Raw genomic sequence first — 15,008 nt, forward strand, 5'->3', positions numbered from 1 at the left:
AACATTATCTACTGAGTCCCTAAGTCCCCTCTAAAAACCCTGGACACCTGTAACAGGAATTGTGAAACACCTCCTGTAAAGTGAAAGAAATGCAACGTGCTTTTCAACTCAAGAGTTATGCTGATCTAATTTAAAGTGTTTTGCATAATGGTATGGTGATAAATTCTGCTTATAGGTTGAGCTTTTTCATTCACCCTTTAAGACTTCACAGCTCTCTTAGCCGTTAGTTATTTTTACTAGGCGTGTTCCCATATGTTATTCTTTGCACATGGCTGCGTAGAACATTAAATGCTATAGTTCAGCTTCTCACTAATGAAGGGAAATGGCTAATATGTAGAAGTGAAACAGTTTATTTAAAAGAAAAAACAGCGTCATGCAAAAAAGTCTCAATTCAAGCAAATGTTTTTGTCAACCGGATTAGCATCAAACGATTGAGTAATATTAGACGGCTCATTGCCATGATTGTTGCAATAAAGAATAGTTTATCGCGCAGTTAAAAAATCTCAGTATAGAGCCTTGTTGTGTGTCCAAATACTTCCCGGGCTCTTTAAGGACTAATTGATTACTCCACATCGAAGAGCTCTTCCTCAGCAGTTGTTGAAATCACGAAGGCGAAAAGATATCTTTTTGTGAAGAACACTCTAAAGAACAGTTTCGCATACAAAGATTAACTGCTGTTCTCTATTCCTGGACATCATAACGAATTATTTTTTAGTGTTGCAACCGCAAAACTGCTACAGCCATAAGTTTCACTTAAGGTGGGAATGACAGTTACCTTTGCACACAATGCAAACTGTCTTAGAGGTATTTATTTAACTTTGGTAGTTCTTGATTTGCTACTTTAATCCCTTTTACTGAGTTACACATGCATGCGATTTTCATCTATGTATAATAATCCTTTCAAATTTACAGACGGACATCTGTGTAGAATTAATTCTTATTGAGATAGATCACTAAAGTGATGGAATTAAAAGAATTAAAAAAGACGATAATGTCTGTTAACAACAAACTGGTCCATCAAAGGTGACAAGAAAAGGAAAGCCAAGTGCTGGTTCACTATGCCATTCGTTTATCACATGAGTGTCTTTGTCCCAAAAAACTGGGTGTCAATATGATTGTACTTACACAAATAAGTGTGAGTATGAATGTGTTTTTTTTGTACTCACTTTCCGATATATATATATATATATATATATATATATATATATATATATATATATATATGTGTGTGTGTGTGTGTGTGTGTGTGTGTGTGTGTGTGTGAGAGAGAGAGAGAGAGAGAGAGAGAGAGAGAGAGAGAGAGAGAGACAGAGTTTTAGAGAGGTTTTGAATTTCTCTTGTTGTTAACATTTGTGTTGTACCTGTTTTTCAGATTGTGCTTGTTTCTGCGTTCCTGAATGCTGTTCTAGCAGCACCGCAGTTGAATCCGAGAGACGCTACCATTGTGGTGCTGGAGAATGACTTCAATGGAGTTGAACCGTGGCACTGGAGGTACGTCTTTAATGTGTTATACACAAGGTAGTCATTATCACAAAAAATTGCTCTGAGCAGTAGGCAACTTAACTTCTGAGGCCATCAGTCGCCTAGAACTTAGAACTAATTAAACGTAACCAACCTAAGGACATCACACACATCCATGCCCGAGGCAGGATTCGAACCTGCGACCGTAGCGGGCGCCCGGTTCCAGACTGTTCCTAGAACCACACGACCACTCCAGCCAGCTCATTATCACAGTTAACGCTAATACACTTAAATAAAGGTTTTCCTACGATGACTTGTTAAAACGGACGTAAGCTCAGTAGTCTGTCGCAAAGGTAGAGCCACTATTGACAGTTTCTGATGCATTCGCTTTTAGAGATACAATGTTACTTGTATATTCATTGTGGTTCGTCAGAAAGAGCTTCTCAGATTAAGCGGCCAAATACGCTAACGCCTACCAGCTATAAACATACTGATTTACATTCCCCTACTACTCATTCTTAGAAATCAGTTTAAACACAGAGAGTAAAATATCTTACTGCTCTTGTGAATTACTGAGTCCAGGTTATGCCTGATGCTGTTCTCCTTTTGACATTTATTAGTTCCATATTTCCTACATGATACGACCAAGTCGTGTAATCGGGAGGACCGCAAATTGTTTTTTGGAGTTATAGTAATATGCTTAAGTTAGGTATCGCACGTAATTTATTTAAGGGAATCGATTGCTGGCATTTGATCACTTCTCGAGAATGCACGAGGTTTTGCGGATATGATAATAGTTGTCCATTTTCGTGTGAACTTTTATAAAACACTATACAAATATCTCAAAATAGATGCTGTAACTTTGTTGCAGCCATTGCAAAAACATGTGTCCTCCCACTCTCAGTTACTCTGTCATGATGAAACACCTCTCCAGCTTTTCGTAGACCGAAAAAATAAAGTATATTTCAACTTCCCGTCGAAGGTAAGGTTCCCAAATAATTGGGGACGGACTGTATGTTAAAGTGCGTAAAAGGATAATAGATATGTAGTTTTCGAAGGAGACCACAGGAGACATAAATGTTGGGTTGTGTTGTTTTGGGGGAAGAGACCAAACTACAAGGTCATCGGTCTCATCGGATTAGGGAAGGACGGGGAAGGAACCATCCCGGCATACGCCTGGACGCGTGATTGAACCATCGTCCGCCCCAATGCGAGTCCGGTGTGCTAACCACTGCGCCACCTCGCTCGGTAGACATAAATGTAAATAGTCAGATACAGATGTGATCCTCTCATCTACAGAAAGCTAATCTAAATCCTTAGCACTACGTAGTTTTCTTCGTTTCCATGCAACCATCAATCTCAAGATACTCTTACCTTCATCTTTCGCCAATCAAGTGATGTAATCACATACCCAAATTTTTGTTTATATCTACTTTCCCTGTACCAAGTTCTACAATTTGTTTTTGGAGACGTCCATATATCTTCAAGTGAACTAAGTACTGTAGTATTCACTATAGCAGTATTTTTAGAGAGCTTCAAAAATACATCATCATTCCTCAGAAACGCACTATGCCACTTCATTAAACTTTGATTCTTCCTGACAATTCCCCCAAACATCATCCTACCCATAACTATAATTATATTGTGATCCGAGTCTGTGTCTGCTGCTGATGAAGCCCTACAAACTAGTATAACATTTTGGGATGTAGATGTGTGTCATGCTAAGATGGAATCAATTTTGTGTGCTGCAATATATACAGTTCTTTCTCAGGTGGACCACGTCTTCTTGTAATTTTTGAACAGTGTATTTGTTACTAATAGCTGAAATTTGTTGCAGAACTCATTGAGCTTTACTGCCCTCTCATTTTATTACCAAACTCAGTTTCTCATGTAACTTTTCCGTTTACTTCATCTGTTCCCATCCTATTACCAGCTGAACTGTACTGCAGGATTCTACTTTCCCTTACTTCAGCCCCATTTACTATAACTGAGTCCACGTTGTCCAGTAACCCACTCTGCAGTCCCTTCCCCTACCACAGTGTTCCTATTCTCTATGATTATTAACCTCCCATGAACCATGGACCTTGCCGTTGGTGGGGAGGCTTGCGTGCCTCAGCGATACAGATGGCCGTACCGTAGGTGCAACCACAACGGAGGGGTATCTGTTGAGAGGCCAGACAAACGTGTGGTTCCTGAAGAGGGGCAGCAGCCTTTTCAGTAGTTGCAGGGGCAACAGTCTGGATGATTGACTGATCTGACCTTGCAACATTAACCAAAACGGCCTTGCTGTGCTGGTACTGCGAACGGCTGAAAGCAAGGGGAAACTACAGCCGTAATTTTTCCCGAGGACATGCAGCTTTACTGTATGATTAAATGATGATGGCATCCTCTTGGGTAAAATATTCCGGAGGTAAAATAGTCCCCCATTCGGATCTCCGGGCGGGGACTACTCAGGAGGATGTCGTTATCAGGAGAAAGAAAACTGGCGTTCTACGGATCGGAGCGTGGAATGTCAGATCCCTTAATCGGGCAGGTAGGTTAGAAAATTTAAAAAGGGAAATGGATAGGTTAAAGTTAGATATAGTGGGAATTAGTGAAGTTCGGTGGCAGGAGAAACAAGACTTCTGGTCAGGTGACTACAGGGTTATAAACACAAAATCAAATAGGGGTAATGCAGGAGTAGGTTTAATAATGAATAGGAAAATAGGAATGCGGGTAAGCTACTACAAACAGCATAGTGAACGCATTATTGTGGCCAAGATAGATACGAAGCCCACACCTACTACAGTAGTACAAGTTTATATGCCAACTAGCTCTGCAGATGATGAAGAAATTGAAGAAATGTACGATGAAATAAAAGAAATTATTCAGATAGTGAAGGGAGACGAAAATTTAATAGTAATGGGTGACTGGAATTCGAGTGTAGGAAAAGGGATAGAAGGAAACATAGTAGGTGAATATGGATTGGGGCTACGAAATGAAAGAGGAAGCCGCCTAGTAGAATTTTGCACAGAGCACAACTTAATCATAGCTAACACTTGGTTTAAGAATCATGAAAGAAGGTTGTATACGTGGAAGAACCCTGGAGATACTAAAAGGTACCAGATAGATTATATAATGGTAAGACAGAGATTTAGGAACCAGGTTTTAAGTTGTAAGACATTTCCAGGGGCAGATGTGGACTCTGACCACAATCTATTGGTTATGCCCTGTAGATTAAAACAGAAGAAACTGCAAAAATGTGGGAAATTAAGGAGATGGGACCTGGATAAACTGAAAGAACCAGAGGTTGTACAGAGTTTCAGAGAGAGCATAAGGGAACAATTGACAGGAATAGGGGAAAGAAATACAGTAGAAGAAGAATGGGTAGCTCTGAGGGATGTAGTAGTGAAGGCAGCAGAGGATAAAGTAGGTACAAAGACGAGGGCTGCTAGAAATCCTTGGGTAACAGAAGAAATATTGAATTTAATTGATGAAAGGAGAAAATATAAAAAATGCAGTAAATGAAGCAGGCAAAAAGGAATACAAACGTCTCAAAAATGAGATCGACAAGAAGTGCAAAATGGCTAAACAGGGATGGCTAGAGGACAAATGTAAGGATGTAGAAGCTTATCTCACTAGGGGTAAGATAGATACTGCCTACAGGAAAATTAAAGAGACCTTTGGAGAGAAGAGAACCACGTGTATGAATATCAAGAGCTCAGATGGCAGCCCAGTTCTAGGCAAAGAAGGGAAGGCAGAAAGGTGGAAGGAGTATATAGAAGGTTTATACAAGGGCGATGTACTTGAGGACAATATTATGGAAATGGAAGAGGATGTAGATGAAGACGAAATGGGAGATACGATACTGCGTGAAGAGTTTGACAGAGCACTGAAAGACCTGAGTCGAAACAAGGCCCCCGGAGTAGACAACATTCCATTAGAACTACTGACGGCCTTGGGAGAGCCAGTCATGACAAAACTCTACCAGCTGGTGAGCAAGATGTATGAGACAGGCGAAATACCCTCAGACTTCAAGAAGAATATAATAATTCCAATCCCAAAGAAAGCAGGTGCTGACAGATGTGAAAATTACCGAACTATCAGTTTAATAAGCCACGGCTGCAAAATATTAACGCGAATTCTTTACAGACGAATGGAGAAACTGGTAGATGCAGACCTCGGGGAGGATCAGTTTGGATTCCGTCGAAATGTTGGAACACGTGAGGCAATACTGACCTTACGACTTATCTTAGAAGAAAGATTAAGAAAAGGCAAACCTACGTTTCTAGCATTTGTAGACTTAGAGAAAGCTTTTGACAATGTTGACTGGAATACTCTTTTTCAAATTCTAAAAGTGGCAGGGGTAAAATACAGGGAGCGAAAGGCTATTTATAATTTGTACAGAAACCAGATGGCAGTAATAAGAGTCGAGGGGCATGATAGGGAAGCAGTGGTTGGGAAAGGAGTGAGACAGGGTTGTAGCCTCTCCCCGATGTTATTCAATCTGTATATTGAGCAAGCAGTAAAGGAAACAAAAGAAAAATTTGGAGTAGGTATTAAAATTCATGGAGACAAAGTAAAAACTTTGAGGTTCGCCGATGACATTGTAATTCTGTCAGAGACGGCAAAGGACTTGGAAGAGCAGTTGAACGGAATGGACAGTGTCTTGAAAGGAGGATATAAGATGAACATTAACAAAAGCAAAACGAGGATAATGGAATGTAGTCAAATTAAATCGGGTGATGCTGAGGGAATTAGATTAGGAAGTGAGACACTTAAAGTAGTAAAGGAGTTTTGCTATTTAGGAAGTAAAATAACTGATGATGGTCGAAGTAGAGAGGATATAAAATATAGACTGGCAATGGCAAGGAAAGCGTTTCTGAAGAAGAGAAATTTGTTAACATCGAATATAGATTTATGTATCAGGAAGTCGTTTCTGAAAGTATTTGTTTGGAGTGTAGCCATGTATGGAAGTGAAACATGGACGATAACTAGTTTGGACAAGAAGAGAATAGAAGCTTTTGAAATGTGGTGCTACAGAAGAATACTGAAGATAAGGTGGATAGATCACGTAAGTAATGAGGAGGTATTGAATAGGATTGGGGAGAAGAGAAGTTTGTGGCACAACTTGACTAGAAGAAGGGATCGGTTGGTAGGACATGTTTTGAGGCATCAAGGGATCACAAATTTAGCATTGGAGGGCAGCGTGGAGGGTAAAAATCGTAGAGGGAGACCGAGAGATGAGTACACTAAGCAGATTCAGAAGGATGTAGGTTGCAGTAGGTACTGGGAGATGAAGCAGCTTGCACAGGATAGAGTAGCATGGAGAGCTGCATCAAACCAGTCTCAGGACTGAAGACAACAACAACAACAACATGATTATTAAATTTTCATATAGTTTTAGAAATCGAATTATCAATATTTATCGCTGATCCGTAGAGACATGAACTTTTCGTAAATTTTTTTTTTCTCTTTTACGTAACACTAATCCAAATATTTTTGAAATAATTGTCAAATTTTATGATTCTGAAAAGTTAAGATTGTCTTATAGACGACGGGAGCATCCAGGTCAATGGGTAAGGAAAGAAATGTACGATTTGTTGCATGTAAATAATTTCCTGATTTTTCATAATACCCTCGGTTTGACAAAGCATGTACCTTTGTTCACTAAATGCCGCACTTAGATGTAACCCGCATCAATTTTAATAACATTTTACTTAGCTCACAAGTCGACCTTTCCTAGCAGCGCTTTACTTTGCTAAAGAGTAAAACTTTTTACTTTCTTTAAGGTCTTACTATCAGCCTTTTATTATTTTCTGTAACATCTGGAAATTATTTTACCTTTATTTTTACACTCTACCTCAGCATTTCTTACAAAAGTATGTCAACAGTACTTTCAGATTTTCGCTCTAATTTCGGTTTATTCCGTGCCATCATTCAGGAGCAGGGAATACTGTAAGGCTGTCATTACTTTGTCTTTAGATTGTTTAGTGACTCCAGTGTTACATCACAGTCGCTCTTGCGAGTAGCACGATCCGTTGGTCTACCGCAGCGACCTTTCCGCACCTCGACCTACATTTCTGCTCCTGTTAAGTAATCAGTAACCGCATAGATCGCAACACGCTAATAGATTCGTCATTAAATCACATCCAATTACGCTTCTGCTCATAGTCAAGCATAGTTGGGTAAAGAGAGAAAAGACTAAGAAGTAGAGTGACTACCCAATGCAATTCGCCTTCAGGACTCTTCCAAAAGACCTACTTCTTGCTTTAACTGTACACCGATATGGGATGTCAGTTGAGAATAACAAAAAAGGATACATTGCAATTGTGGTCACCCAATAGTGTTCTCGTTGTGAAAAAGGAAGATTAGAACATACGGTCCCCTCGACGACGATTAATTACAGGTAGAATCTCCGATTTGGAAAATGTATGGAAGTGAAATCGCCGTTCCCATTCAAAAGAACCATCCCGACATCTACCTTAAGGCATTTATGAAAATTGAGTGTAAACCTAAGTCTGGATGACCACATGGAGATTTGAACCACAGGTTTCACGAATTGCGTCCACATACTCACCACTGCACCACTCCTTGCACTAGCGTTTTAAATTGTCTCCTTTATTAATGAACCGTACTTACCGAGAATACTCCCAATAAACCGGAGTCTACCGTTCACATTTCCTAGCACAGTCCTCATTTGCATGTTTTATTTCATGTCACTTTGCAACGTTGCGTCCGAGATATTAAAATTGCGTGGCTGCGTCAAGCAGGGCGCTACTAATGCTGTGTCCGGGCGTTACGGGTTTGTGTTTCCTACTCATCCTCATTCACTTACGTTTTTATACATTTAAAGCTAGCTGCCATTCATCACACTAACTAGAAATTTTGTCTAAGTCATCTCGTATCCATCTATAGTCACTCAGCTTCGACACCCTACTGTACACTGCAGCATCATCAGAAAATAGCCTCAGATTCCTTCCACCCTGACTGCCAAATCATTTTTGTACACAGAGAATGTGCTATCACTCTTCCCTGGGCCTCTTCTGACGATACCCTTGACTCTGATGTACACTCGCCGTCTTGGACAACATATTTTGTTCTCTAACTTACGAAGAACTCGAGCCACTTACATGTCTGTGAACCTATTCTACATATTCGTACCTTTTTTAACGATTTCTGAAAATCTAGAAACATGGAATCTGCTTGTTGCCCTTCATCCGTAGCTTGCAGTGTATCGTGTGAGGAAGGGCAAGCTGAGTTTCTCAAGAGCGATACTTTCTAAAAGCCTTCGTCCTTTTTCCCTTCTTACACACAAGAGTCACCTGCGTTTTACTCTAGTCTCTTCGGACTTTGCCTTTGGCGAGAGATTTGCGATAACTGCGAGTTAGGTAAGGCCCAGTGCTGTAGAGTACTTTTTGAGAAGCCAAACGAGGTTTCTATACGAACTTTGTGACTCGTACTTTTGCAACTGCTTCAGTTGTCTCTCTACGCCAAGGAAACTTCTCCCTATGTCCTCTATAAGCTTTCAATCTTTTTTATTCTTTCTGATTTGCATTATGAGGAAGAAAATGAACTGTGTTTTAGCTTTATGTCTCTGTATTTGTCAAACAGGGTTACATTTGTATGAAAATTTAACCACTGGCCACTGAAATACTCTAAGGTTGGTCGCACACATGTTTTGTAAGCAATCAAATTGTAGACATTGCACTTCCCTAGGTTTCTACCAATGAACCGATGTTAGGCACCTGCGATACTTACATCATTCCATTTCATATCGCTGCAAATTTTTTACACCCGTGTATTTGGACACGGTGACAGTTTACAGCTATGAATCACTGATTTTGTATTCATAAGACAATATGTTGTTTCTTTTCGTTTCGTAAATTGCAGAATTATACATTTCTGAACATTTAGAACATATTGATTATCTCTGCTTTAAAATGTTGTCAAGGCGTGACTGAATATTGTTCACTTACTTCCAGGCTGTACGTCGTTAAAAGTAAGCACTTCACCTACGAAAACTCTCAGGTTACTATTAAAGTAATTAATACGGAACAGGAACAGTTAGGGTCACAACACACTTTCCTAGAGCACACCAGAAACCACCTCTACTTCTAGCGATTGCTCCACATCCAAAATAACATGTTGCGTCCTCCCTATCAGAAATCCTCAATCCGCTCACAACTTTAGGTTTATACCACATGCGGTATAACTTCCGATAATATTCGTAAGCCTAGATGCTGCCGGGTCAAATATTGTTCAAAAATCAAAATGATACTACATCAGCCTGAACCCTTGATCAGCGGCTTTCAATGTGCCATGCGATAAAAGCGAATTGGGTTCCAGATGAGTGATATTTTAGGAATCCATGATGGTTATTAAGGGAAAGGCCATCCTGTTCAAGATGCCTCATTACATTTGTGAATATAATGTATTGTAAGATTCTAGAATAACAAATAAATTTCGTTAACACTGGCCGTTAGTTTTGTTGATCACTTCCGCTACCCTTCTTGCAGATGGGTGTGACTTTACTCTTTATTCCAAGCATCTGCCACGGTTTCTTGTTCCACGTATACCACCGTACATTAGGGTGGAAGCAGGGGCTGAGCTGGTATAGAATCTGACAGGGATTTTGTCGAGCCCTGAAGGTCTCTTCAGTTTTGCAGTTTCAGTTGTTTTTCAACAGTACTGACACAGATATTAGTATCACTCATCATGGAAACTATGCAATAATTGGGGCAGTATTCCTAGATGTTTTGGTTGCAAAAGATAATTTGAAAACGGAGTTTCGCTTTTCTGCTTTTATTTTGTTATAATCAGTTTCACTAAAGTTTCTTTGAGTTTTGTGTCAGATCTTTTGATGGTATTCTGCTAACGTAAGGCTTCACGAATAAGCCTCGTGACAGCCAAATATCACTCGATTTGCCTCTCTCTATCTAGAGACCTATGCTTCGTTTTACACCTATTACTAGCTGTTTGGTTGCTGTAGAACATTCTTTACACTTCACCACGCGGAATCTTTACCGTCACGGTCTGTTCTGCTAGGCACATATCTATCAAGTGCTAGGCTAACTATTCTCGTATAACTTGAGTCAAAGTTCTTCTACATGGTCCTGTCTAGGGAGAAATGTGTCACCTTACCTCATTAACATATTTTAGATCTTAATATACACTGCCTTAGAAACAAGACGAAGCACTTGGAAGACATGGTCGGATGTTAGTGCAACTTTGGTGAGTATGTCAATGAATAGTTTGTGTGAGACGTACAAGAGCAGCCAGCGGGCATTAGCGTCGCTTGTGTATACTGTTGAGACAAACCTGGCAAGGCAAATAAGGAGCGTGAGTCGTCTAAAATAAGCGATCATGATGAAGGACACAGAGGTACAGCATACTGTAGCCGAATCTGTGGGTGACAACGTTTACAAGTAAATGGCCATGTTGTGAGGCTAGATGGCAGACACAGGAGTCCCAGTAAGAAGCGACTGCCAAAATAAACACTTTATTTCCAATTGACACATTGATCTGCGGCTTGGTGGGAAAGAATCATGCCCCTGCCCCATAAAAGTGGACCTGTAATTAGTCAGCTGGCGGCCACTGTCTGTCCAGCAGGCTGCAACTCATGCTCGGGCGCTGCTTTGCTGACGTATGATCTCTGCGCCAGGCCTGCACTCTGTTGCGTGAGCTGCAGTCCTGATATCATCAGTGCAAAGCGGAGTCTTGCAGAGGTAGCATCTTTTGGATGAATGACCACAACCAGTCAGCCAAGGTGCGTTGTTGGGGGTGCGCCCACCTCCTTGTCAAAAGGCATTTGTTGTGCATGGAGTGTGACCCACTGTCTCCTCACAGGAGTGTGGTGACTGCTGGAATGGACCAGCAAGCCCACAGTACTGTACCATCAATTCCAGCGCTGGATATAGTACAGTGGCGGAGTCTCAAAACAGTGGTTGCGGCTAGTCACTTCTCCGTTTGGCATAGCCCCTGTATCCTGGCAGTACTGCTGGGCTGCGAAAGCCTCTGTTGCAAGATCAATGATTACTGATACCCAACTGCAACACATTTCTCATACGATAGTGCCAACATATTCAGCAACACCACCGAAATTCTGATGATGGGGCATTGCCTATTTTACGCCATGTGTTACCGCTGTGATGGTAAGTTACACCGAGGAAGGCTAGTCCATCCTACAAAAATTTCACGTGCTTGTCGTCTTAACCCAATTGTCGAAACGCCGCGCTCACCAGTCATTGGTGGCTAAGCAATGTTCCACTGCATCTTTTCACAAAATTTACTCTTTGTCTTTTAACGGGGCTGCATTGTTCACTTCAACGTACGAGGGTCGGTCAAAAAGTAATGCCTCCCATTTTTTTTCTACTTAAAAAAATTAAGTTAAGTGAAAAATTTGAATTTGGCGCCATTCCTCAAACCTTCTTCTGCAATCCACTGCAGTAGTAACTTTCTGTGTCAACAGGTGGCAGCACAGCAGAAGTTTGTAAGATGGCCGACATCGATGTTCGTTTGAGACAGCGTTGTGTGATTGAATTCTTGAATGCAGAAGGTGAAACGCCCATACGCATTCATGAAAGACTGAAGAAGGTGTATGGTGTTGTGACAGTGGATGTCAGCACTGTTAGACGATGGGTTCGTCGTTGTAAGGAAGCTGAAGGGCAAACACCGTTGACTGACGAAAAGCGGAGCGGCAGGCCGGTGAGTGCAGTGACTCCACACAACATTCAGCAAGTTGATGACATCATTCGTGGTGACCGTCGGGTGACTGCAGATGAAGTGTGTCGCATTATTTCTCTTAGTAAAGGCAGTGTGATCACGATTATTAAACAATTGGGGTACTCAAAAGTTTGTGCACGGTGGGTTCCAAGAATGTTAACCGATCAGAATAAAGAGGCAAGGAAAACAATAGCCTCCCAACACTTGCAGCGCTTCCGTTTGGAGGGAGATGAGTTTCTGAAAAAAATTGTGACCGGGGACGAAACATGGGTGCATTTTTTTGAACCCGAATCAAAGAGGCAGTCAATGGAGTGGCGTCACACAAGCTCGCCGAGGAAGAAAAAATTCAAAACTGTGCGATCGGCAGGGAAAGTTATGGCAACAGTTTTCTGGGATACAGAGGGTGTGATTCTGGTTGATTTTTTGGAGCAGGGATGCACAATAAATTCTGTTCAATACGTCACAACCCTCAAAAAACTTAAAGCGCGTCTTCAGCGAGTTCGCCCAACAAAATCAATGGCAGATGTTCTTCTTTTGCATGACAATGCAAGACCACACACCAGTCGTCACACCTCTGACGAGATTGTCAAAATTGGATGGGAAGTTTTGCCTCATCCCCCATACAGCCCTGACCTGGCACCATCAGACTTCCATCTGTTCGGGCCACTAAAAGAAGCTCATCGTAGGATTCATTTTGAAGATGAGGAGGCCGTCAAAACATCCGTGCGTCAATGGCTTAGGAAGCAGAGCTGTGATTTTTACCGTGCTGGGATACATGCCCTCGTTCAAAGATGGACCAAAACTGTAGAGATGGGCGGAGATTACATTGAAAAATGACAAAATGATCCTCAATGTTGTGGTTTTCAACCTATGTAATTGCATTTAAATTTCCTGACAATTAAACGTAGAAAAAAAATAGGAGGCATTACTTTTTGACTGACCCTCGTAGAATACCTAGACTCTCATGTCTCCCTTAGGAATGGTTTCCCACTATGTGTCACCTACACCACAAGTTCCTCCTTCAAAATATCTCGCAGCACAATTTTCAATACCCATACTCCGCATTTGACTTTACCCCTTACGATATTCAATTGCTTGCATCTACCTTACTTAACAGTCTCTTAGTTCCTTGAGTTCTTTCATCAATCTGTGCTGCTACACACTGTGATAAACCTTTTGCGTTTCCTTTATGTTTTCTTCTTCTTTATAGGCAAAGAGCGAAGATGAAGCGGTACCCCATCATAGAGCCTGTGCCTACCGTCATGTATTTTTTGACTTTCAGTTGTTAAAAAACAGAGTATTTTTTCTGGTACCAGTAGGAGGAAGGAAGGATTCTCGCTCAGCTAGCGAGTAAATGTAGGCCGCCATTTTGGGGTCGCTATGAATAAGTGAGGAGTATGTATTTCATATGTGCACCGTTTAGAAAAATACAGTATTGTTTTATTAACAGATAGGTTGTGTGAGTTATTTCAAATAGTACAACAATTACAAGAACTGAAGCCCACCTGTGTACTTTGGAAAATTACGAAGATCCGATAAGCTTAATGGGAACACGGTCAAGACTTCAAAGGTGAACACGGTGACCAACCGTAGCATTATAAAGAATGGTAAACACAAATCTACAGCGGAGAAAGAAACTACTTCGCCCTGCAAAGTAATATGAACTAATACGAACTTATTTCAAGGCATAGCACAGCTTATTGTGCTTGTCATTCATATCGAAAAATTAATCTCAGTAATTCAATACATTTTAAAGATCCACGCATTTCAACATTTTATTATCATCTATTTCATTATTTTATTATATTATAACACCACACATTCTGTAAATCATACGCCCTTCATAATTCGAAAATATCTATTGCTTAAATCGTGGTCTTATATTCTTTAAAAATCTGTCATATACAATTTCTCTTTCACGCACTGGGAGTGAAGTCTATCAGCGTCTGTATTACTGGTGGAACAGTCTGCTGGACGGCCCGCAGGACGGTCTGCTGGGGCTGCTCCTCTGTGAATACACTACGCGCCACAAGGAAAGCATCAGTTTTACGAAACCTCGTAAACCAGAAATTTGGTTCTGTAAGGGTGCACAAACGATGCACTCTGCGACTTGACCGTCGAGCTAGACGATGCTTGCCGGCCGGAGTGGCCGAGCGGTTCTGGGCGCTTCAGTCTGAAACCGTGCGACCGCTACGGTCGGTGGATGGCATGGATGTGTGTGATGTTCTTAGGTTAGTTAGGTATAGGTAGTTCTAAGTTCTAGGGGACTGATGACCTCAAAAGTTGAGTCCCATGGTGCTCAGAGGCATTTGAACAATTTTTTTTCGACTATACTTCAACCGGTGAGATGTTCACGAATGCCGAGAATTAGCAGACTTCAGGAATTTATGTAATTTGTAATGTTGGTTAATGATGTCACATTGACACAATACTTCACCAAAACTCTGCTACAGATCCCACACCGGTGAGCATTATTCAAGCAGTGGGCGAACAAGTGCACTATAACCTACTTCCTTTGTTTTCGGACTGCATTTCCTTAGGATTCTTCCAATGAAGCTCAGTCTGGCATCTGCTTTACTGACGATTAATTTTATATGGTCTTTACATTTTAAATCACTCCTAGTGCCTACTCCCAGATAATTTATGGAATTAACTGCTACCAGTTGCTGACCTGCTATATTGTAGATAAATGATGAAGGATCGTTTTTTCTATGTATTCGTAGTACACTGAATTTGTCTACAATGAGATTCAATTGCCATTTCCTGCACCATGCGCCAATTCGTTGCAGATCCTCCAGCATTTCAGTACAATTTTCCATTGTTACAACCTCTCGATAAACTAC

The 15,008-nt window shown here is 41.0% G+C and overlaps 1 protein-coding gene across 2 annotated transcripts in view; it reads left to right on the forward strand.

Moving 5' to 3' along the window:
• Positions 1–15,008, forward strand: part of LOC126284420 (flexible cuticle protein 12-like) — a 112,953-nt gene that overhangs the window by 22,975 nt on the left and 74,970 nt on the right. For both annotated transcript variants that reach the window (XM_049983336.1, XM_049983335.1), the window contains exon 2: positions 1,373–1,491. In XM_049983336.1, coding sequence (XP_049839293.1) covers positions 1,373–1,491 — 119 coding nt within the window. The remainder of the gene's footprint in view (positions 1–1,372; positions 1,492–15,008) is intronic.

Source organism: Schistocerca gregaria, chromosome 8, assembly GCF_023897955.1.
Source record: "Schistocerca gregaria isolate iqSchGreg1 chromosome 8, iqSchGreg1.2, whole genome shotgun sequence".
In the NCBI taxonomy this organism is placed as follows: Eukaryota; Metazoa; Arthropoda; class Insecta; order Orthoptera; family Acrididae; genus Schistocerca; species Schistocerca gregaria.